The 25,139-nt window shown below is 42.3% G+C and overlaps 1 protein-coding gene across 4 annotated transcripts in view; it reads right to left on the reverse strand.

The window, feature by feature from the left end:
* The window catches only part of AMOT (angiomotin), a 59,524-nt gene that overhangs the window by 11,902 nt on the left and 22,483 nt on the right, over positions 1 to 25,139 (reverse strand). For all 4 annotated transcript variants that reach the window (XM_057538425.1, XM_057538423.1, XM_057538424.1 and 1 more), the window contains 5 exons: positions 22,920 to 23,412; positions 17,554 to 17,698; positions 16,630 to 16,722; positions 13,954 to 14,099; positions 228 to 377 (listed from right to left, as the gene is read on the reverse strand). In XM_057538425.1, coding sequence (XP_057394408.1) covers positions 228 to 377; positions 13,954 to 14,099; positions 16,630 to 16,722; positions 17,554 to 17,698; positions 22,920 to 23,412 — 1,027 coding nt within the window. The remainder of the gene's footprint in view (positions 1 to 227; positions 378 to 13,953; positions 14,100 to 16,629; positions 16,723 to 17,553; positions 17,699 to 22,919; positions 23,413 to 25,139) is intronic.

Consider the following 25,139-nt stretch of genomic DNA (forward strand, 5'->3'; position numbering starts at 1 on the left):
CACATGAAAACAAAAAGTGCAAGATAATAGGCATTAAGGATTTTGCTGCGATAGGAAGCTAAGGAAGCCAACTTCGTCTTTACAATTGGGAGGCGCTCTGCAGTAAGATCAGTTGGGGCAAAAAACCTGAAGATGAGCAAGAGTGTGGTTTTTTTGATTCTCATGTCAGACACTGTCTGACAAATAAGCAATCAGGAGCAATCTCATTTTCTTGACGTTCTCTATACCTGCTGGATTCGGAGGGATTCCAGTTCTCTCTCCAGTCGTGTCCGGAGACGGTGCTCCAGCTGCTCTCGTTTTTCACATGCTGCCTGGAGCTGTACAAGAGCTTGCTGCATCTTTTCCACCTTATCTACGTACACTTGCTTCTTTTTCAGCTGTAAATCCAGGTTGGGAGAATTACAAGATAGAAGGAAAGAGAACAACAGGGTCAGTTATACAGCCCCCAAATCCAGCCCTGTGTTTAGATCTCTTCCTGTCCAGCTCCAGAAAAGCATGAATGGCAAGAAGGTCCTTCATGAGTATCGGGCTGCCTTGTATTTACCATACAGAGAATGTCTCAAGGGATAGGAATTAGGAGCTCCTTTTTCATCTCTCCCTCCTTCCCCCTCTCTAAGTTTTCCCCAAGTCTATTTCTATCAGTAGAGTCTGTCTTAGATGGCAAGCTCTTAAGATGCCCATTTATGGATGTCCTCACCTCTGCTCTTCTTCACTCTAAACTGTAACATTCTGGGGGAGGGTGTATCTTACTTTGGTCATTATAGTAGGGGAATGCTAAAAAAATAAAAGGGGGGCTCTCCAGGGAGAAGAGTTTAATTCGGAATGGAGAGGAAGCCTACCCACTTTATATAGCTGTCTCCTCTCCAAGTGAGAGAAAAAGGGTGGTCAGCTGCTGCACGTAGAGGGAGGCCAGAATTGTCTTTCTGAACTCTACAGTCCTGATAATTACTCCATGTAATCATCACTGCTCTCGTGGAATGTTTCTGCTCCTCAAAAGTGAAGCTGCTGGGACTCCCCTGGTGGTCCAGTGGTTAAGACTCTGCGCTCCCAATGTGGGGGGCACGGGTTCGATCCCTGGTCAGGGAACTAGATCCCACACGCCGCAACTAATGATCCCGCGTGCCGCAATGAAGATCCCCCATGCCGCAACTAAGACCCGGTATAGCCAAAAAAAAAAAAAAAAAAAAAAAAAAAAGAAAGTGAAGCTGCCATGCAATGGTTCATCTTTAGTCTCTTCATTGACCAGCACTGCCCCCACCTCAGTTCTTTATTAAAAGAACACAGGTCACTTGCGATTTCTGCCTCACTCATGAGCCTGAGTTGATAACATTGGACCGTAATCTCTCAACTATCACTCTGGGACCTTTAAAGATATCTAAAGATGCAAACTAATGAATCAAATCTAAGACTAAATGAGATCAAATATGATTCTTCCTCTTTGCAAGCTTATGAACCATAACCAAAAACAAAGGTAGAAGCAGGTTGGGACTAAGAGTTTGAGTTCTTTGTACCCTTGTAACTTCCAAGGCAAATCCCATCATGGTAAATCCCTGACTCCATTGAAATGAAGGAATGAAGAGAATTTCAGAGCTTTTTAAAGAAGGCGTACATACCCTCAACACCTAAGAAGATAGGGGAAAGTGCAGCCTTCCCAAATTGTTAGGAATGAGCAGATGGTGTGTCTTCATACCTATAGTACTTGTGCGGGTGCCTCTCTTGCTAATAAAATCAACGCATGGACTCTTTCTAAAGTAGAAGTTCTTCCAAGCTGGTCACATCTGTTATTATTATTTTCGTGAAACCTGCGGTTAGGGATACTCTCATTATTAAGATTTAAATGTGAAAATATTATTGATAACATGGTCCAAAGGAAATTCAAGAATTCAGCTCAACTCTAACTTTCCAACAAATTCCCAAGCCCTTGAGATACCTAGATAGACAGTTGCAATGTAAGAGGTTACCCACTTTACCAGCACTGCCCACATCCATTTAGCTGGGGCCAGACCAGCAGAACCAACCTGACACCCTCATTGCAGAAACCAGGTAAGACCTTCGTGGTAATGTGTCCAAATCACTGCTCTCTAGAATGTCCAGTCAGACAGCAATGGCATGTGCTAATGGGGAAACTCTCCTTGTCTTATAACTGCTCTTTCTCCAAATTAGAATTGCTGAACTTTCTCTAGGTGGAAGAAAACTTGTATTTTCCTACCAGACTTGCATTATGCCTTGCCTAGGTGACAGGGAAAACTTTAAATATTCGTGCTACACTTCTTGACATTTCCTTTCATTCCAAGGCCTAGTTCAATCTAGCCTTGTAAACCAGTTGAGGTGAGTTATAAGTCTAAATGTTTTTATCCATTAGACCTTTCCCTAGGAAATAAAAGAAATTCTCATCCTCTCCATAAGCTTAAACCTTTCTTTCCTGGGATATGCGACTATTTGTAATAACACTGACTAGGGCAGTCAAGACCTTTAGGCCATGGATGCCGCTGCCTTCCTATTTGCTAAGCTTTTGAATAATTGGAGAGCAGGAAATATCCTCTATCCTTTGCCTTTTGGGTTCTATAATCCTGATGAGCTATTTAAAGTTGAATGCATTTATTTGTGAATCGCTCTGAAAACCCTAGGGGAGCAGTGCAATGTTAATGCAGAGAGTGTTAACTATAATTACTGAGGCTTACAGCAGTTATACTTAAAGGCAATTAAAGTTAGATAGTATGCAGTTATTGCCTTGATGGTAAAGTACTGCAATGTAAGCTCAGACAACTGAAAAATAAGCAGTCAGGACTAGGTGTATTTCTCTATGCCCTGCCTTTCTTGAGAAAGGAATCCTCAATGTCTTAGCTAAGGAATCCCCAGCAGTGGAAGTCACTGAGCCAACTGTCTGGAAGGGAAAAGCAATAAAGGCCCAGAGAGTTTTCTGAGTTGGCTGAAGATAGTCACACAAGTCAGACAACTTCCACAAACCAGGCCAAGGAAAATCCCATTATGCTTTGCCACTGGGATGATTTTCCACAAGGTACCAGGACCTCTATTGTTGGCATAATTCTTCTACTTCCTTTTTTTTTTTGCATATCTTTTTTTTATTGTGCAAAGTGCCAATATATTATGTCAGCAGATCCAAATAACAATCTAGTAATATGGAAAATCAAGGACATTTGCAGATATTAAAACCAAGAGTCACAGACATTAAAGTCCCCAAAATAACTATTTTAATAAGAGAAAAAATTTTACAGCATAATATCTAAATCCCCAGGAATTTTTCCAGATAATTTCAAAATTCTCCAAACCCTTTGCCTATCATAGTTTTCTCTGAGGAAAACTTTTACATCTTCCCTAACGAATCTCTTAACTTTACGACCAATTATGAAATCACAATACCCATATACAGGACCAAGAAAAAGTGCAGCTCAGCCATAAACACCAAGATCACCTAGTAAATGCTTAATACCTAGGTAATTTAGGGTACAAAAGGACAACTGTTGGATGCTACCAGTACAAGACCCTATAAAGATGCAATCCACAAAGTCAGCTATCTTCTAAGTTACATATTCTATGTTTTCTAGATCTCATCTATACATAGAAAGGAACAAAGGTCTATGCGGCTTATTAACTCCTCTACTATCCTGAACTTTATATGCTTTACTTTTTCCTTCATTATGGTAAATCCCCTTTTCTGCCTCTCTTCTATAAACTTATCTCCTGTGCTAAGCTCCTCAAATGTTACCTCAGTAATTAAGACATCCTAGATCCCCAACTTCACCTTTCAATGCCATCAGAAATGTCAATGGTTCCTTCTAGGTAAAGAGAGAGGCCATACAGTAAAATGGTTAAGGTCATGAGCTCTGGCCTCAGGCTACCCCAGTCCAAATGTTGGCTCTCCCACTTACTAGGTATGCAACCTGAGGAAAGCTACTTAATCTCCCTGAACTTCCCTTCACTCATTCATACATAACATAGAGATGATGATAATTTGATATACCTCTAAAAGGAGCAAATGAGATAACAAATGAAGTGCTTAGTAGAGTGTCTGGCACAAAAAGTACACAGAGTTGTTTTTCTTTTTTAAAGAAAAAGTTAATCCCAATTCACACATACTCTAGTCCTCTCAACTTTGAACATTCATTCCAGATAGCCTTGACGTGGTTCTCATTATCTCAATAACTCTAATTAACACATCAATCAAGACATTAAAAACACAGCCATTTTTCCCCAGGAAGACATATAACACTAGGCCTCAAACCCTTCATGCAACAGAGCTTCAGATATCTTTATAGGGCAAGGCCTTTCATTGGAGATACAATTAGAAGAGAGTACTGAGTAGCTGCAAGGACACCATATTCTCTCAAAATGACACGATTTAGAGGGCACCTCCACTTTGTGAGAGATACTTTACCTATAGTCAAAGGTACTGTTTAACTAAAGACACTTAGGCAGAGCTCATTCCCTGCCACACACACGCACACACATGCATGCACACACCAGGAATTTCTATTTGACAGCAAATTGAAAGGTAAAGGAACAAGGTGGCAATCAGGAGACTTGGGTTCTAGTCCTAGCTCTGTTTTTAATAGTAATTTGCTTCCCTGTTCTCAGCCTCAGAGTCCCCATTTGTAAAAAAAAATGAGGGGGGTTTTGGGGGGTCAGCAAACCAAGATGGTCAGCAGTGGGCCAAATCCAGCCATGCCCATTCATTTATGTATTGGCTAGGGCTGCCTTCCTGCCATAATGGTAGAGTTGAGCAGTTGCAGTTGCAAAAGAAACTCTACGGTCCACAAAACTGAAAATATGTACTATCTGGTCCTTTAATAGATAAAGTGCCGGCCCTTGGAGTGATTTTCAAACTGTGTTCCACAGTCCTAGTGTTCTAAGGAGTGCTTCAGAAGCCACTACAATGGGTGAGTTGTATCAAGTGGCTCCTCTTTTATGTGTTTTACAATGAGGGTTCTACATAAAACTTAATTTCAAAAAAAAGACTGTTACATCTTTGAAGATACATATGAATATCCAGTTGACCCTTGAACAGCATGGGGGTTAGGGGTGCTGACCCTCCCTGCAGTCGAAAATCCATGTATAACTTTATAGTCAGCCCTCCATATATGCGGTTCCTCCCTATCCACAGTTCCATATCCAGGGATTCAGCCAATGGCAGATCGTGTAGTACTATAGTATTTACTACTGAAAATGTCTGCATATAAGTGGATTCACACAGTTCAAACCAGTGTTGTTCAAGGGTCCACTGTATGTATGTTCTTGTGCTTTGTCTGTTTGCCCTAAAGAATGGGCTTCCCATCTTACCTCACTCCATCATCTTTTCACACTTGACACTTCAGCATGGTTAAATAACTTTAGGTTCCCGAGGACCCCCTCGTATTTTAGCCCTCATTGCCTTTGGATATGGCATTCTCTCTCTTAGGAACGCCTTGCCCACTAGGTTTTAAGAAGTTTAAAAAACAAAAACAAAAACAAAAAACAGCAACAGTAGGATAGACAGATGTCTATCTAACAGTCTTTCAATTCACAAATATTTTATGAATCTAAGCTTCCCCTTTTCATCTTCAACACTGACCAGTAACTAAGGGGACTGGACAAAATGGGATCCTAGAAATCTGTATAGGCATATTCTTGGAGGTAAAAAAAAACCCATAAAAGTCCTGCCTTCGTTTGTGTGTATGTACATGTAAGAGACAGATCATATAAGGTGTGTACTCTCCATAGGATCCTAGATGATTTATTTTTCTATGTGTTTAGTGTTCAAGGAAGTGAAAGTTCACTGGAAAAGTTTCTAAAGCCACGGTAGTGGTTCTGGTGTAGAGACGAGTACCCACAGATCTCCAGAAGAAGCCAGAACCAAATTCCCTCTAGATACTCAGTGAATGGGGGAACTCATTCCATCCATTTAAATTTTCTTACCAAATGCCAATTTTCAAAAACCTGTTCAAAACCCCCCTTCCCTAGCTTTCCCTAAACCTGTGTTCTCCTAACATCGTTCCTTAAATCATTCTTACTTTCTGTCTTGATCTTTTAGACCCACCTTCCCTTCCAATTTCATCCCCATCTCCTGCTATACCCCAAAGGTCCAATCTATGGTAGTTTACTCTTTTACCTCTATACTGATGGTTCTTAACTGGGGGTGATTTTACCCCCAGGGAACATTTAGCAATGTGTGGAGACATTTTTGGTTGTTACATCTGGGGGTAGGTTGCTATTGGCATCTTGTGACTGGAAGCCAGGGATACTGCTCAACACCCCACCGTGCACAGGGCAGCCTCCTCCATCACTACCACCAAAGAATTATCTGGCCCCAAATGTCAATAATGCTGAGGTTGAGAAACCTTGCTCTCCACTTCAGCACTACTGGAGATTTCCTTCATGCCACAATTCTCACAACTGCTTATATTCATATTTTAATGTTATTATGCTCTCTTTAGTCACAGACCCCTAGCTGAGGGCAAGATTTCTCACTCTGACACAATGTGCCCCAGACTGCTTTCATCTTTATCCAAAATGATATCCCTTCAATAGTTCAGCCATTATAAACATTTATCCTGTTTTTCCAGTCTCCAAATCTTGGAATTATCGTCCTTTCTTCCCTCTTTCCTTTGACCACCATATCCAATCTGTCACTATATCTTAATTTTAAATAACATCTCTCATATTCTTTCATTTCCTTATATTTTCATAGCCTACATAGTTTAAGTCCTTATTTCACAACTAAATAATTAGAATAATAACCTAATAGATCTTCTTACTTTGTTGCCCTCTCCCATCTACACACAAGCACATATGCACAGATGAATACACACACACACACACGCACAATCAGTCCATCTGACATACAATTGCTATAACAGACTTGCTCAAGTAGAACATTATGGCACTGCCTTATTTAAGAACAAGAGCAATCTACTGCTAGCACATCCATTGAACTACTATTGATTAGGTACCTACTATATATCGAAGGCAACTTTACACCTCCTCTCACTTCTTTAGACCACAGCTATTCTTTCTCATCTATATTTTAAACCACTTGGTATTTTTCAATTCACCCCCCGATCTACTGTCTCATTGTCCCCTGTCCGTCCTAGATATGCCTCTTAGAAATGCCTTTATCAATGTTCTAGGCTCCTACTGCCTTACAATTCTACCAGGCCTACTATGCAAGTGATCAACCTTTGTATTAGTCTGATCATTTCTTCATCCTTCCTCACCATATCAGTAAACTCTCTAGGAGTTCTTCCTGAATAATCTTACCTGACCTTGATCGCTGCTTTTCCCTAGAGCCTCTTATAACGTGCACTCTATTAGCAGTCATTTTATAAGATTTTGTTCAAGTGTGGATTCATTCATTCATTCATTCAACAGATATTTACTGAATGTTTATCACACACCAGGCCCTATTCTACATCTGAGAGCAGTAGTGATGCAATGGGAGGCAAGACAAAGTCTCTGCCCCATTGGAGGGCAGTATCCCATAAGCCACTTAAGGGTAGGGCCCTCTATTTTCCTTCATATCTCTCTTAGGTTCTAGATCTAGTTCATTTTTCACTACACTCTTGGTGACCAGTTAATATTAAATAACTGTCAAATACAAAAACAAAGATGAGCAAAGCATAGCTTAGCTATAACACTGAAAATATAAAAATAATAAACACACACATTCATAAATGTATTCACTTTGCTTGGAAAGTCAAGATAAGGGTTTCAGATCATTCCTATTAAGAGATAAGTTTTTAAAGGGGAGTCATAAAATTGGGAGGAAGAACAGCAGGAAGGCAACCTATTGAAGAATAGAGCAAATACTCTTGAGCTCAATCAATCATGTTTTTCCATTGCACTTCTGCAATAATTTGAGCCCATTCCCAAGCATTTGGCAGATCTCTTAACCCCCTTCTGACTCAGGAAAATCTGATCCCTGCAAATGAATACCACGTGATGGCATCTCTTCCCTCCTTCCAACAACTGCAGATGTCTTTCAAATTTATTTTTTCAAGGATGGCTATATACAAAATTACCTCTAGGGCCCCTAAAGCTACCCATTTGTCTCAGCCATTTGTAAGGAAGTGATTTAATCATCAACCTTCTCCATTAATTCACTGGTGGACAAAGCATAGTATGGGATATTTTGGAATTAAGAGATCTGGGTTTTCTTCTAGATGTATTACTAACTGTATAAACTGTCTGCACTTTAATTTCCTACTCTACTGAAACTTCCAAGCTTCATAGTGGGGATGTAGTAAGTATTTGGAAATACTTTTGAAAGGTTAAAAATACATGGTAGGAATGAATAGGCAGAACACAGAGGATTTTTAGCACAGTGAAAATATTCTGTATGATACCATAATGATGGATACATATAATTACATACATTTACCAAACCCACAGAATGTATACTACCAAGAATGAACCCTAATATGCACTACAGACTTCGGGTGATTATGTGTCAATGTAGGTTCATCAGCTGTAACAAATGTACCCCTCTGGTGGGGGAAGGTGATAACAGGGGAGCATGGGTAATGCTGTACATATGTGGCAGCAATGAGTATATAGGGAAGTCTCTGTACCTGTCCCTCAATTTTGCTGTGAACATAAAACTGCCCTAAAAAAGTAAAGTCTTAATAAATAATAAAAAATATAATATGGATAGAGGGGGTGGGCTACTATTATTAGGTAGATGAACACCAATATATACACACACTCTGATGACTAAAGGACATTGAGACTAATAATACAGAACTAAATCCAGTGTCACAGAGGCCATCCTTCATTATGTCTGATTTTCATCTTCCCTTCTATCGCCCAGAACTCCAAACACTCATGGTGTCACAAATGTCACAACCAAAGTGTACTTTCTTTGCTCCTCTCCTTCATACAACTAAGTTATATGTTACTCCATGAGCCTTCAGTGATTTCCATTTGATCTTATTTAGCCTTGCCCAGGAGCCCATGGCTCCAAGTAAGAGTTCCCTCTGAAGCAATTTGGTAACACTACCCTGGTATTAGCAAGTTGCCTGTATCCATTGCCAAGAAGCTGTGGTCCACTGGTAGATATTAAAAGAATTGAAGAGTAAAAAAAAAACCACGCCTAGAAACTTGCTACCAAGGGAATGGAGTTCATTCTCTTAAGGAGGCTAAAGAAAAATACACAAGACTTTCAATTTGGGAATTTCAAAAGTCAAAATCATAGGAAAAACTGAGAAAATCAAGCTTTGAGAAGTAGCTCCACCTCTATTGGGGGTGGGGAACATAATTTCTTATACTGAGTGGAGCAATACCTACTTCAAAGAAAATATGCTGCCATAAATATGGGAAAAGTCATCCTTAGATGAAATGCCCTTCAAATAAGTCAACAGAACACTCTGGAAGATTCCTGGGTAGATATGTATTTTATCTGAATTCCTATCAATACTCTCAAGGCACACATAATTCATACCGTCAGATCTTCTATCACATTTATAATCCATCATAACTATTGTATGAGTTTTACCTATACCAACAAAATCCTACTGTTTGAGGATTATTTTGGATTAGACATATAAATGTCTATGCCTAGGACATCTTCCTCTAATATTGGGAAAGAAGGAGACTAGTTACGGTGCTGTGTGGATAGGTGTGATAGCAGAAAATGATGTATCTCTAAAACCAAAGAGACAAATCAAATAAATGGCAAGAGATCTAGAATTAAGAGAAAGTATGAACCATGAAGAATAATGGTGGAAATGAAGTGAAACAATATGAATTTAGTTTTGGAGAATTGAGAGGAGTGGCAAAATAACTCTGGAAAATGCACCTCCACTAAGAGTTTTCACTGCAATGTCTAAATGTCTGCACCAGACATTGCAGTTGAGAAAAGGTTAACACTTGGGTCCTTTTTTCCCCCTGAATCTCTGTGGCTGTCAATCTAGCCTAAAGCCAAAGAACAAGGCTCACTGGCTCTTTCTGCCAGCCCTCCCACATTCCGCTCTATCCCTTCCTATGCACTCTGCTCAGTAAGCAGCCCACCCGCAGCATCTTCCCTCTTTGATCTTGCCAGGGCCTTTTTCCCACCATCCCTGAAACAATTACCCAAGCAGTGGCTCGGCTCTGGATCATCATAAGACAGCAGCCGGCCAGAAGCCTGGGCTGCCTTGAGCCTTGTGAGTGGATATGCCAGGCATCTGTCAAAACTCTCCAGTGAGGTCAAATTAGTGGGGGGCAGAGGGAGGTCTCTTTGAATGGGAGAATACCATGGTTGCTGTAGGACACAGAATTCTTTTGACTTGGAGTTTAATGAACCTCCACTTCAACAGGACCTACGTGTCCCGAAAGATAAGGGCAGGGATGGAAAGGCACCATTTACGCCAGCCAGCTGCCTGCTGCATAAGCTGTAGATTGGTGGTGGCAAGACCTGGATTATAGTGAATCACCAAAAAACAGGTCTGCTCTTTAGAGTGCTATCCCCTTCCCGGCAAGATACCGTATCTCTCGATGTCAGCAGAGCAGGGTCCGTGAGAGAATCTGTGCTGAACTTGGAAGAGGAAGGAAGTTGTGATTGCAGGAGAAAGTTCTCTGTAAGCCTGAGGCACCATTTCTGTATAGAGCTTAGGGCACAGTGAATGTTGAGTGTCATGGGCAAAAGACTTAATAAGATTAGAAAGATGGAATGGATTTTAGGGAAAGTATCTAAATGAGGACGTTGTAAGGAGAAAGACATAAATATATGCAAGAGTCTTCAGACCATTAAAGTAGTCATAATCGTTCCCTAACCATCTTTTTTTTTTAATTGAGGTATAAATGACTTGTAACATTACATGAGTTTCGGGTGTACAACATAATGAGTCAATATATGTGTCAACCTGACCATCTTGATGCAACGCAAAATAGTTAAACCTGAGTGGCCTTGCACTTAGTAGGCTAAGAAAATACTCCCTAGAAAAAAGGCTTAATTTGGGAAAGTTCCCCTAATTCTCATTTGCTAAGTAGACTAGAGAGGTTTTCCCTAGAAGAACTTCTAAGGAAAATGCATGGTGCATGTTTCTATGAGACATAGGCAGGCATCTGACATATCGCTCTGCCTTCCAACATGACCTGACTTGAGCCATCTCCAACAGATAGAGGGATATATTTTCTACTTGTGAATACTCTTATTGATTTAGAAATGCTCCCTAATTTTGTGAAGGAATCACAATGAAGAATCCTTACTAGATTAGTTCCAGGGCTAACCTACTCACCTTAAGTACCTCCTAAATGTTCTGCACTTAAAAATTTTACCCCAGGAAAAATGAGACCTAGTGGGGGTTGAGTCACAGCAAAAAAGCAAAACTTCAGTTATCAATTCCTGTCTTTGAAGATAAGGGAAAGGAATGTTTTCCTTTGAATATTATGGAGGAGATAGGACAAATACCACCCAGGAGCAGACTCAGCTCTGATAGGCTACTAAAATGAAAAGGAAAATAGGAATCTGTGGATTTTCCCTGAGATGTGGTTTCAAGCCCCTATATGTGCTAGAGGCGATCTGGCTTGAGAGTCTGGAAGGCATTACATGGCCTCTGCCTCTGATTCCACCGGGTAGAAGCTTGCTCTCCCCATCAAAGGTTCCGCCTCCTTTAGCAACAGCAGCTCAGAATTTCCCAACAACTAGACTCCGTGCAAAAGAAAAGGTTGGATGAGGACTAAAAAATTAACAATAATTGATGAGTTCATGTGAGATATCTCTGACCACTAGATGCCATCATTCAATCCTAGCCCAATATTTAGAGCTTCTTCTTTAAATTGTAAATCTACATATTTTGGAGCAGGGCCTTGGAAAATGACTAAAAATCTCTGGAACAAATTCCCAGAAAAGCCTCAGAAGTCTGAAGCCAGAAATATATGTCAGGCAACTGTTTCAGTGAGGGCTGCCCGGTGGGAACTACAGACTAACTGGTTGTTAATCATGGAAATAGTATACCACTGAGCCCTCAGACACTGCAAACCAAGATGGTTGCAGAATCTTTGTATCCATTTATCTCCAACTGGATGATATCTCCATTTATCTCCCTTCCAGGAGGGGCAGTGGGGCTGTATATATACCCCAATCTCAAAGCAGTCCAGACAAGCTTCTCATAGTCTGTTGAAAAACAGGGGTCCAATGGGTAAAGCAATTTCTTTTCAAATTAAAAGATGCAGAGGTTACTAAATCTGAACAGGCGCCCACATTTTCTTTTTGGGAGTGGAACCAAAGGATGATTCAGACGGGGAGACAGGCAGCAGGGTCTAGGGAATGAAGAGTCATGAGATTCCAGTTTTATTCCTGGCTCTGCCCAAGACTTGCCATGTGACCACCAGCAAACTACTTCTCAGCGGGTCTCTCAGTTTTCCCTTCTCTAAAAGAATACAGTCTTATCCCCGGTCCTGTAATTTACTCTGTCATTTCCTTGCAAAAAGGGAAAAGAAGGGAATATATGAGGTATGGCGAAGGGCTGGCTAAAGGGTGTGCTAAGCTCTTAAGACCTGGACACCAAGCATGTACAAGTATCCCTCACTTTCAATAAAGCAACTTGGCAGTATTTCTGATCTAGACAACTGATGAAGCAGAACATCAGCATGACTTTATACAACCTGAAGTTTAACAATTAAGCAATTCAGGTTAAAAGACATCATAGGTTAGATGGCATCACCTACTAGAAAAGCATGAGCCCACAATATAGCTCCAACAACTGTGTTAATAACACCCACAAAAGAAATCAAAGGATATCTGTAAGTCAGGAGATCTTTAAGAACTAGACATTCTTACTAAGGGAGAGGAAGCAGGCAATGAATGAAAGTAGGAAAGATACCTCACCTGCAATAGCCAGAATGCTCAAGAAGGTTTGGTCACTAAACACTTTTTTAATCTCAAGTTTATAAAGATTTCAGCATCTTATAATGGAGGCTACTTTTTTTTCTTTTAAAACAATTCCAATTTTAGAATAGACAAGTCAGTGAGATGTGAAATTTTCTTTACCAAGTTACATTTTAGCATCATTTTTTTGCTGGAATATACCCATTCCCTGAAGTGCAAAACATCTAAGACCTAGTAGTACTCCAATACAATGACAACTGACAGGCCAGCAGCAAAGTTCCCTCTATTTCATATAATCACAGCTTAGTGTTGCAATTGAGTAACATCTACATTGAGAGTAATCAGATACATATTAATCAGATGCTTAGTAGTTTGGGGGCCCTTGCATTTGTCAAGGAAAGGCTCTATCCTTGCACACAAATAACTGAGAACTTCACCCTACCACATACCTACATTCCAGAACCTAGCCAGTAAGAGCCAGGGCAGAGCTCTTGGCCTACCATAAACTGTAAATGGTCCTTGGATCCCATCCTGTCCCAGGCACCCCAAGATTGCTTCTATTCAAAAATCAATCTGCAAAATAAATCCAACAACAAGAGGCATAGCCCTCAAGATTCATTTTTTTGCCTGAGAGGACCAACTTCCCACTGAGCATGGGGAGACAAGGACCATTCTGATTTCAACATCCTTGGGGTACCTTAAAATATCCGGAATCATTTTCTAGCCCTTCCAAAATAAAGCTTTAAAGCCCTGTAAGAGCAGGACTATATATACATACATATATATGTGTGTGTGTGTGTGTGTGTGTGTGTGTGTATACATACACACACGTGTACATATACATATGTAAGTGTGTATATATATATATAAAATCTGTCATAGGCTTAATTTAAGGCAGGGCTAGGTACACAGTCAGAACTTAGGGAAGGCGGGTGGTTAGCTTATTATATGAATGAGCAAATGAAAATTTATCCTTGACCTTGGTGACTTTCTATGCTGGAGCAAAAGGAAGGAACTTGAAGAGAAGAAAAAAGAAATCAAAGTCTACTCACATCAGCACAGTTCGCCAAAGTGGGGGGGTCCCCAGTGCCCTTGGTTCCCCAGCTCTTCTACCCTCAGGCTCATACGCTACCCGAGGAAACTACACATACCTCTTCCTCCAGCTTTACCACCTTGGCCTGGGCGTTGCTCAGGGCCTGGTCTCGGATTTCGATGTGTCGCCTTTGGTCCTCGTTGGTAGAACGGGCAGTGGCCAGCTCCGCTTCCAGTTTCTCCTTCTCCCGCTGGCTCTCCTTATCTATCAGGACATGAAATATCAATACTGCCATTCCAGAGCTAGCTCAAAACCTTACCTGAGCAAAACTGACAATCATACCCATTACTAGACGTTCTAAGTGTTCTCACACACAGCCGCAAGAACCAGGACACCAAGATCTGGACTCTTATCACTGGCTCTACCACTAACTTGCTGTGTAAATTCAGAAGTCACTTAACAATGGTGGTTGTGCAGAAGCAGTGAGAAAGTAGATGTAAAAAGTGTTGTGGAAAGTATTATACAAAGAAGAATATACACACATACACATACACACACACACATATGTCAGAAGAACAGGTAGGCTTGTCTCCTCAATTTTCTTTCTTCAAACAGTCTTGTCTTGGCCAATGAGCAGTTGAGCCTCCACAAATTTTCCCCATTGTTTCCTCATGACAGTATATTAAATCAATATAAAAATGGTATTTCATAAAATGCATGAAACCGCAAATCCCACCCTTTACTCACTAACATGATTTTCTAACTGAGGTCAATCCACGATCACATTGTAGCTACAGATGACCATGACACATGTAGTTATGCCTCATGCCTTTCTAGGTCCCTCCCCTTTTAACTAGGACAGACCTCATACCAGAAACTCAAATGAGCGGTTTTGATTCTCATTGGGAGGTAGAGTGCCCTTCCTCTCAAGACATTGATACATAAGTTTGTAGGAAAGACTTTAATAGGACAGCCTCACCTTCCTTCCCACTCTGACTTTACATATCTATTCAGATGTACCTTGGGAAGAAATAAACATCTGTTGAATACTTATTGCATACCGAGTATTGTACTAACTTAATCCTCAGAACAACCACACACAGCAGGTGTTGTATTATTCTCTTCTCCATCGTGCATATGAGAAAACAGAGCCTCTGAGGGCTTGAGTAACTTGCACCAGGTCCCACAATTGGAGAGTAAGTAGTGGAGCCCACACTTAAGGCCAGGTTGTTCTAAGCTTTTTGTACTGTACCACACCGCCTTCTCCTAGGATTGCGTTGGTCTGGCCTCTCTAGGGGGCCTTTTCAAGAGGGCTTTCTTGGCTCCTGACATACTTCCAACCATGTGGCGCCCTGTTGACGCCCAAAGGCAAAAGAAATTAAAGTCATGTCCTCTTCCCTGCCTACTAGGTAGAGTTCACTTTTCCCTTCTAGAACCATTTGACAGTCTTTCACCCTGCTGTGAATACAATTTGACCTACTAAATTACCACATTTTATAAACCAGCAGCAGAACTCCTAGGACACCTGAAATGCCATCTCCATGCAGGGAGAAGTGTGAAGTAGCAGATCCAGGGCCAAGAATCCATGCATTTTCTGTTTAGTTTTATACTGGGAGGCTGCCACGCTCTCCACCAGTGAAGTAGCTTCCAAGGTAACTGTGACACTGGCAACTTCACAACAATTTACACTAAGCACTGATGACACCAGAAAAACTACATTCCTTTCTCTAAGACATACTGACAAAGGAACAGGAGGCTCAGGGAAATGAGGAAGAAAAAAAAAAAAGCCCTAGTTCTAAAGCCAAAGCACAAGAGAGCAACCCAGGAAGGGAGGGAGATATTGTTAAGTGAAGATCAAACAACTTGTAAAAGCTGACTGGAAGCCGCATGGAATGACTTGAAAGGGTCATGTGGAGGCCCAGCAAAGATGGGGCCTGACAAGTCCCCATCAAGCGCTCCTCCAGCTGGGAACCGCACTGGTGGAGGCCAGGGGTAGGGGACACCAACTATGGGCATCTGCAGGAGTCAGGGTAGATCATCTGTTTCCCCCGAAATTCACTCTCCCTATGGACTCAATCCACTGTGTAGTTTTTATTGCTGGTTTTACTGTGGCAATTGGAAAGAATGAGGCATTGTCTAGCTGGGTGGAGTCCATTAGGGACCCAATAAAGAAGAGGATTAATTCATTGTCAGGGTCCTAAGAGTATTTCCAGACAAAGGAAACACTATTTAGGAGGAAGACATAGCTCTGCCCTCCCCCACACCCTCCAACTCCACACCAGAGTCACTAGTTGAGGCCTTAGCAGTGGTCTCCGTCCAGCTACCCTTGCAAACCCTCAACATGGAATGATATGATATACAGGGTGTTTAAGGGAGCCCCAGGTACAAGTTGGGTATTCTAAGCACTAATCATCCATCCTGCATGTTAATCCCATCTCTTCCAGAGCCAACACATGGAGCCTTCAATGATAAATCCCTTCAATATTAAGGGACCCCAAGTTTATCAAGGTCCTTTTCAGCTAGCATGACAAAAAGCAGGGATTCCAAGGGGCTTCTCTGTTTCAATACAGAAGGAGTTATGTTGATGTGACTAGATGTTGCAGCAAGCAGCCTTCTTGGCAGGAAGGAAAAGAACACAATCTCCCAACTTCATGCTTGAACAGGAAAAAGAATCCTTAGATGACATTCACTCTGCCCTGGCTGTTCGAGAAGGCTAAATAGAACTGTGTAACCTTTTCATACACCTCACTCCCACCCACATATTAATACCTGCTGCTGAAGCTTTCAGACTTACTTTTTGCAAAGAGCTGAGAGATGGTTTTTCTGGTATCTTCTGACCCCTCATATTCCTTCTCTGCAAGCTGCTTGTTGGCCGTCTCTAGACGCTCTGTGGAATTTGGAGACAATCAACAGGGCCCTAAGGACAAACTTCCAAGCACATGCTATTTGCCCTCTAAACAGTGATCTTGGGCAAAACAAGCATGTCTCTTCTTGTTACACAAGAAGGGGTGACACAGATATAGGTTTGCAAATGTGGATCCCAAAACAATACTAGACCATGACGGGGAAGGAGGAGGTGAGTACTTTAATACTTTCACTCCTCACTGAGAAAACCTTAGTGCAGATTTCTAAATTCCAACCAAGGAATCCATCCCTGAATATATGATAGCTTTCATTCACCAGGAAAAAAAAAAGCATCAAAGTTATTACAAAATCTTTAAACCTGGAAAGGAAGAGAGGTAACACAGACTATGGGGACAGGCCAAGTGGGTCCAGGAGACCCAGGAGGGATACTGTCTGATTCACACATCAGTTCACCCCACTTTGATTAAGAAAGCTTAGGACCACACACTATTGTAGTCACAAAAACCTAGCCTGGTCTATGCTCTGTAATTTGCTGACTATCCTAGTGGGCTGGACAAGACCTAGAAGCCTCGCCATGTGCTCCTTAGCTTAGCCCTTCCCTTCACCATCCTTTTTTTAAAAATTGAAGTATAGTTGATTTACAATGTTGTGTTAATTTCTGCTGCACAGCAAAGTGATTCAGTTATACATATTTATATATATACATTCATTTTTTATATTCTTTTCCATTATGGTTTATCACAGGATATTGAATATACTTCTCTATGCTATACAGTAGGACCTTGTTGTTTACAGTAGGACCTTATTGGTCCCTTCACCATCTTGACTGATGCTTCAGAAGTGATTCCCTCACCTCTCAGATCCCTGTTGAAGTCATGCATCCTCCGAATCTCGCCCTCAAGCTTGTTTCTCATGGCTTTCTCCAGGGCCTCTCTTTTGGAGGATGACTTCACAAGGTTCTCATATGCCTCTGAGACACGCTGGATTTCTGTCTCCACCTGAACAACAACAAAAATGAAAGATAGTGATGATGATAGGAAGTTGATGGGGAAGACGATCTGAAAACATATATGTAAATCCTTAATGAGAACTTCTCCCAGGGCTTTACAGATGGCCAGGAGGCAAGCATAACACAGTCAGATGAGAAAAGTTTCCTGGAAGAATTTCTAAGTTCAACTTTGAGCTCAGTAATTAACTCACCGGGTCACGAGATTTCCTCAGGTTAAAAACAAATACATGTTTCTGCCTTCAGAGAAGGTGGTAGGAGAGGATAAATTTCATAAGTATAGTTATAAATGATTTTCCTTTCCAAATAAGAATTTCTTAATTTTGAAAATATTAATAATAATGTATATAGTTATTGCAGAGCGTTCGAAGGGCTTTCATATGTTTATTTCAATCCGGGATGATATTGGCCTACACAAGGGTACCTCTCCCCATTTTAGCAGAGAGAAGACTTCAATGGCCTTTTCTAGAGCAAGTCAGTGGCAGAGGTGAACCCTAAAAACCCTAAGCCTCAGCCTCATGTAGTTAGTTCAGTTCAATTTAACAAACATTTACCAGGGGCCAAGTATTACAAGAACTCTTTAAAGCACTGTAGGGTGTGTAAATATGAATGAGGACATTATAACTGCCCTCAAGAAGCTTTCAGTCTAATCAAGTAAAAGAATATAGGGAAAGATACATTATTAAGAAAAGTAGGAGTAAAGTTATAAAGTGTAGGGGAGGAAGAGGTTATTCCTGCTTGGGGGTGAAGTGAGAGGAGAAGAATTTCAGGGAGGAGGTGGCATTTAGAGTCGGATCCTGAAAGCTGGGTCAGATTTCAATGAGCAGAGGTGAGGGGAAGGGTATTCTATTCTGAGTGAGCGAATGCATTCCCAGAATGACCAGTAGTCTCGTTTGGCTGGACACTGTGGGGTACACAGGGGGAAGCTGGTGAGATCTGGCTGCAAAGACAGATTGGAGTCAGATCATAAAAGGGCTTTAATGCCAGGCATTTGGACTTTATCCCGTAGTCAGTGGGAAACCAGAACAGATTTTTTAACAGAAACTCACGATCAGAGTTGTTAACAGAAACTCATGATCAGAGTTGTGTTTTATGACACCCCAGCAAATCTTGTAAAAGAGAAAAACACACACACACACACACACACAAAACCTCAAAGAGAAAGGGTCCTGCCCTGAATCAGCCCAAATCAGGAAGAAAATAAGAAATTAGACTCCAGAGTCTTTCTGGAACCAGTAGAGTTTCATTGCACATATCACAACCACAGAGATATTTGCATATGATTTGTATAAGACAAGTAAACCTCATGGCCTATTAAGCAATTTTCAAATAAAATTTGACTCCTGCAACCATTCTGCATTCCTTCTCAGCTTTCCACTATCCTCCTTAACAAAGCTCAGGGTACTTCATGGGGAGAAATATCAGGCCCCCCGTGGGAGACTCGGAGAAAGGTGGGGTTACCAAACAACTTAGATTCCACCTGTCCCAGCTCCAAAATGATGCCTGAGGCAGGACTGCCTGCAAACAAATGAGGATTACAACACAGAAAAGAGCAGACTTGAGAGTGTTTTTCTCCTTGCAGATGGCACCAAGATAGCAGCACAGAAGGTGAAAACTGGTGAATGGCATTTAGAGACAAGATCTGCAAGGCCTGAGCCTGATAAAGCTTTTGCATGAAATTCAAGTGCTCAGTAGAGAAAATACACATTTCCATTTGAAAGAGCAGGCTTGGTATTGGTCTGCTCTGGGCAGCCTTTAGGGTACAAGGCTTTCCAGTGCCCCACAGAATGCCACACCTGGAAGGCAGTCCCCATTTTTTGTTTGTTTGTTTATGGTTTTTTATTGAAGTATATTTGATGTACAATATTATACGTTACAGGTGTACAATATAGTGATTCCCAATTTTTTTTTTTTTTTTTTTTTTTTTTAAATTGTATTTACTTATTTATTTATTTTTATTTTTGGCTGTGTTGGGTCTTCGTTGCTGTTCGCGGGCTTTCTCTAGTTGCGGCGAGCGGGGGCTACTCTTTGTTGTGGTGCAAGGGCTTCTCGTTGTGGTGGCTTCTCCTGCTGTGGAGCACGGTCTCTAGGTGTGCAGGCTTCAGTAGTTGTGGCACGTGGGCTCGGCAGTTGTGGCTCACGGGCTCTAGAGCACAGGCTCAGTAGTTGTGGCGCACGGGCTTAGTTGGTCCGCGGCATGTGGGATCTTCCCGGACAAGGGATCGAACCCGTGTCCCCTGCATTAGTGGGTGGATTCTTAACCACTGTGCCACCAGGGAAGTCCTGATTCCCAATTTTTAAAGGTTATACTCCATTTATAGTTACTATAAAATATTGGCTGTATTCCCTGTGGTGTACAATATATCCTTGTAGCTTTATTTATTTATTTATTTATTTAATTTATTTTTGGCTGCACTGGGTCTTCGTTGCTATGCGTGGCTTTCTCTAGTTGTGGCGAGCAGGGGCTACTCTTCTTTGCGGTGCGTGGGCTTCTCACTGCGGTGGCTTCTCTTGTTGCAGAGCATGGGCTCTAGGCACGTGAGCTTCAGTAGTTATGGCTTGCGGGCTCTAGAGTGCAGGCTCAGTAGTTGTGGTGCATGGGCTTAGTTGCTCCGCGGCATGTGGGATCTTCCCGGACCAGGGCTCGAACCCGTGTCCCCTGCGGTAGCAGGCAGATTCTTAACCACTGCACCACCAGGGAAGCCCTGTAGCTTATTTTATACACAATAGTTTGTACCTCCTAATCCCCTACCTCTATCTCTCCGCTCCCCCTTCCCCTCTCCCCACTCTTAAACCTAGTTTGTTCTCTATATCTTTGAGTCTGCTTCTTTTTTGTTATATTCACTAGTTTGTTTTGCTTTTAGATTCCACATATAAGTGATAATGTACAGTATTTGTCTTTCTCTGTCTGACTGATTTCACTAAGCATAAAGCCCTCCAAGTCCATCCATGTTGCTGCAAATGGTAAAGTTTCATTCTTTTTTATGGCTGAGGAGTATTCCAGTCTCTGTGTGTGTGTGTGTGTGTGTGTGTGTGTGTGTGTGTGTGTGTGTGTGTGTGTGTGTGTATACATACCACATCTTCTTTATCCATTCATCTGTTGATGGACAGTTAGGTGGCCTCCATATCTTGGCCATTGTAAACAATCTTGCTATGAACATTGGGATGCATGTATCTTTTTGAATTCATGTTTTTGTTTCTTTTGGATATATACCGAGGAGTGGAGTTGCTGGGTCATATGGTAGTTCTAGTTTTAGTTTTTTGAGAAACCTCCATGCTGTTTTCCACGGTAGCTACACCAATTTACATTCCCACTAATAGTGCACAAGGGTCCCCTTTTCTCCTCATCCTCGTGGAAGGCTGTCCCTTTACTCAAGCTGTTCAGAGGACTCTTTCAAGATGTTGTACCGATCCTTTCCCTACCCTCTTTGTAGATACTGTTCCCTCCAAAAGGGCAAGTTGTACATCTGTCAACAGGACCTTCCAGGAAAAGAAGTCACAGAAGGGCATATCCATTGGTTTGGTCTGTGGGCAGGGGAGAGGGAGGATGGTGGTGGGTTTCCAGACTTATTCAGTCTACTTATTCCCCTCATGAGCCTCGGACCTTCTTCTTTTTTCTAGTACTAGCTGATATCTACCTTATTCTCCCCACTTTCCTTGTCTTCTTCTCCCCCCCCTGTGCCTCTAATGCACTGCAGCACTGGGTCGGCCTTCACTTCTCCCAGCACTCAAGCTGTCCCGATTACACCTGGTTGAGGCATCTTTCCCCATACTGGGGAACAAAACAACAACCCAAATCCTATTCTGCTCCACTTCCCTGCCACCCACCCTCCCCCTCAAAAAAAATTCACCATCCTCTGGCAAAGAGCGCCTGCAGAAGATCTGGGTCCATCCTTTGTTTACTGCATCAAAGATGGGGCCAGGGCCACCATGAATAGAGAGTTTAGGGAGCGGTGTCAACTGTTAAACCTAATCAGCCAAAGGGCCAGTCTGCTTCTAGTGTGTGAGTATGATTAATTTATTGTACCAATGTGATGGGGGTCAGGTATGAGAGGAGGGAGAAAATTTTAAATTGTGGGCAAAGCTGGGAAGAAACATTTCTTATCCAACAACCCCCATCCAGACTTGGGAACATTGGGTAGGTGGTAAGCATATTTTGCTACATAAAAATACTTAGCTGATAGTAAGCCGCCCTCTTCATTAGGACCCACATCTGGTGTTTACATATTGCCAGCTTCATTCAGGCCCCTGAAATTTCCACTCCTGGGTGTCTCCTAAGGACAGAGTTGCTGAACAATACCAGGCAACATTCCTTCCCTCCTCCACCTTCACCCTCACCTCCCTGAACAGTCTGCATTGTCGGGGAGATCAAACCACAGGAGCTCCACAATGACAAAAGCTGTAAAGAGGCTGCCAAAGGCATAACCCCATTCACCAACAGCCACTGGAAGCCAAGAGCTAAGGTTCCTAGCTTAGGGCACTCAAGAGCTAAAGTCCCAGCTGCAGTAGACTCAGGAGGGGCCCAGGAAAGAATGTGAACTTGGGACATACACTCCTTTTGCTACTTCCTCAGCCTAGGGCTGTCACCTGTCACCCAGCTGTGGTGCTAAGCCCCTCCTTCCCCACACACACACCAGAGAAAGAGAGCAGATGTTGAATTTGATCTGCAGGGAAGGACCAAAGCAAGAAGAGGGAAAAGGAAAGGGTGTTGAAAAAGGGTTACTGTGAGAACTGCCACTCGGAAAAGTGCTCTAAGCCCTTTCCAGAACAAGGCAGGGCAGGATCTAACTTCAGTGGTGAGATTTTTCTGGGAACTATGGGTTTATATTGAACATTCAAAATCAGTATTTGGGAAAATATAATCAAAAGGAAAAGTCTTTATGCTGGCAGGTCCTTCACCTACACAGACCTCTCTAGTGTTCTTGACCTTCTGAAGCAGTTTCTCTGCCTTTTGTAATTCTCAAACACTCAATTAAGCTTTCTTGAGGGCTATGGTGTCTGTGAAATGTTACTTCTGCTAGAAAGACAGGCAGAAGGCTTGTCCAAAGTTTGCTCCATCTATAACCTTGAAATATAAGAATCCTGAAGATGCGCCCATAAGTCATGCAGGGACCCACAAGTGGAGACTTTTACATCGATATTAAACCAATAAGATTTCAAAAAGACTCAAATATCCCCCAAAAGACTCAAATATCCCCATAGGGGGGCCTCACCTTCTGCAGTCTCGCCACCTTCTCGTAGCATCCTTCCAACTCCTGCCGCAAGTTCCGGTTCTCATCTGAGAGAATCTCAACCATCTGCTGGGCTCTGGAAACAATGGCAAAAGGGTCGGCTGGCATTGGCTGATACGAAGCAGACGACTGCTGAGCCCGAGGCATAGCTGAATAGGCTTCTCCTGGCTGCTGCTGCTGCTGGTGATGGTGGTGATGGTGTGGCGGCGGCGGCGGCTGCTGACTCAGGCCAGGCTGGGGGAGACGGTAATGATCCCCCTGGTGAGCCTGGTTAGCAAGGAAATGCTGCTGCGGCCTAGGCAGGTGAGCTGAGTGGTCTCCTTGGTTTGGGACCAAGGGGTGTTGGGCAGGAGACAATCTAGTGGACGGTGGAGACTGCAGCAAGGGTAAGGAACCCCCAGACGTGAGGGAAGAAGTAGGGCTGTGAGGCTGAGAGTTCCGGGCTGACAACGGCAATGAGATGTCCTGCGTCGGCCTGGAAAACACGGAGGGTGTGCTCAGGTTAAGCTCCCTCTAAAGGCACTGGGGAGAGGGGCACAAGAAAGGGAGACGAGGAGGCTCCCAGGGCCCCCAGGCAGCTGAGAAATGAGGAGCAGGAAGGGTCAGACTACGGGGTCCTGTGAATACCTGACCGACAGAGGTGTGATCCCGTGCAGGATGGAACCAGATGATCTCAAAGGTTGCTTGGTGAAAATCTAAGTGATGCATCCTTGTACACTGGTTACTCAAGGGTAAGCATTTCAAATTCGTCTTCAACTAGGTAACTGTCACCTCAGGATTTTAAACTAACCCTTTGCTGGCATTCTATATGTGGCCCAGCACACAGAAAGAGTCACAGTTAGAAAGTTCATTCCACTTGCGCAGAAGGAAACGGCAAACCGTCGCCAAAACAACCCTTCATCGTATTATCTGCAACTCTCTTGGATAATTCATATAGTCACAAAAAATTACTTGAGGATATATAGATACTTATTACATTAGAGACACCAAATAATTATTGTTGATTACAGTTAATAATTGAATGATGCCTTTTAGCAGCAATAATCCCAAGATTTGGAGGGGATTACAGGCAACACTACCATACTATTTTTGACTTAACTGAATCACAAAATGTAAGGACTGGAAAGGCCTTAAAGAAATCCTTTAGTCCAACTCTGTCATTGGACAGAGGGAGAAACTGAGGTACAGAGAGTGGAAGTGATCTGCCAAATATTACAGAGTGAGTAAGTGGCAGTTCCAGGGTAGAACCTAAGTCCCATTTTCTGGTTCTTTCCACTACTATAATGCACTGATTTCCACCGATGTTCAGATTCCCAGCCTATTGCTTATAGAAAGTTCTAGAAAGAGAACTTTGGTACATGGTTTAATGTGACTCTTCCATTTTTGTACCTAATACTGGACTCTCAGCCATTAAGGGAAACAATCAGAGTATGCAGATGGATCACTTCTACCATCACCACGACCAGGAAGAATATGTCGGTATACACTGAAAACAAAAAAACTTGTTCACCCCCCAGCCCATGCCCAGCTACCCTCATATACTCCCACATCCTGTGGATGCCTGTCCTACAGTTGATATTTCTCAATCCAGGGAAGACAGATGGCTAAGAGCACAGGATTTGGATCCCAAGAGAGTTTGGAGACCTTTCCTACTGCTTACTAGCTGTGTAACCTTGCTCAAGTTACTTCATCTGCATGAACCTATTTTGTTCCCGAGGTCACAAATGAATTACAAAAATACTGGACTCTTCTCAGTTTTGATCTCCATAGGAATTACAAAGAGTCTCATATCTACCTCCCAATGAGAATGGTTGACCCTGTTAGTGATTTTACTTATGGGATATCCACTTAATCTTTGCACTAAATTGCATAAAATTTGTGGTGAAACTGGGACGAATCACCAGGAGCAATTAACTTTTAACAGGCATTCCAGATGCTAAAGCACATCCCTCCCACACATACTCCAGTTGTCATTACTGTTCATTTATCTCTCTCTACAAGAGATCCTCACTATGAGGGATTTTTACAGCTACAAAACCATTCCAAACACTTGCTCACAGATATCCAATAACCCAGATGTTCGCCAGAGCCCTCAAACCTGCTCAAGCCGAAGGTTGTCTCTCAGCCCCATCAATGCGTCTGGTGTACCCACATTCTTCCAATTTCACACATCTGTCACTATAAATAATTGTTGAATATTGA

Source organism: Balaenoptera acutorostrata, chromosome X, assembly GCF_949987535.1.
Source record: "Balaenoptera acutorostrata chromosome X, mBalAcu1.1, whole genome shotgun sequence".
NCBI classification, from domain to species: domain Eukaryota; kingdom Metazoa; phylum Chordata; class Mammalia; order Artiodactyla; family Balaenopteridae; genus Balaenoptera; species Balaenoptera acutorostrata.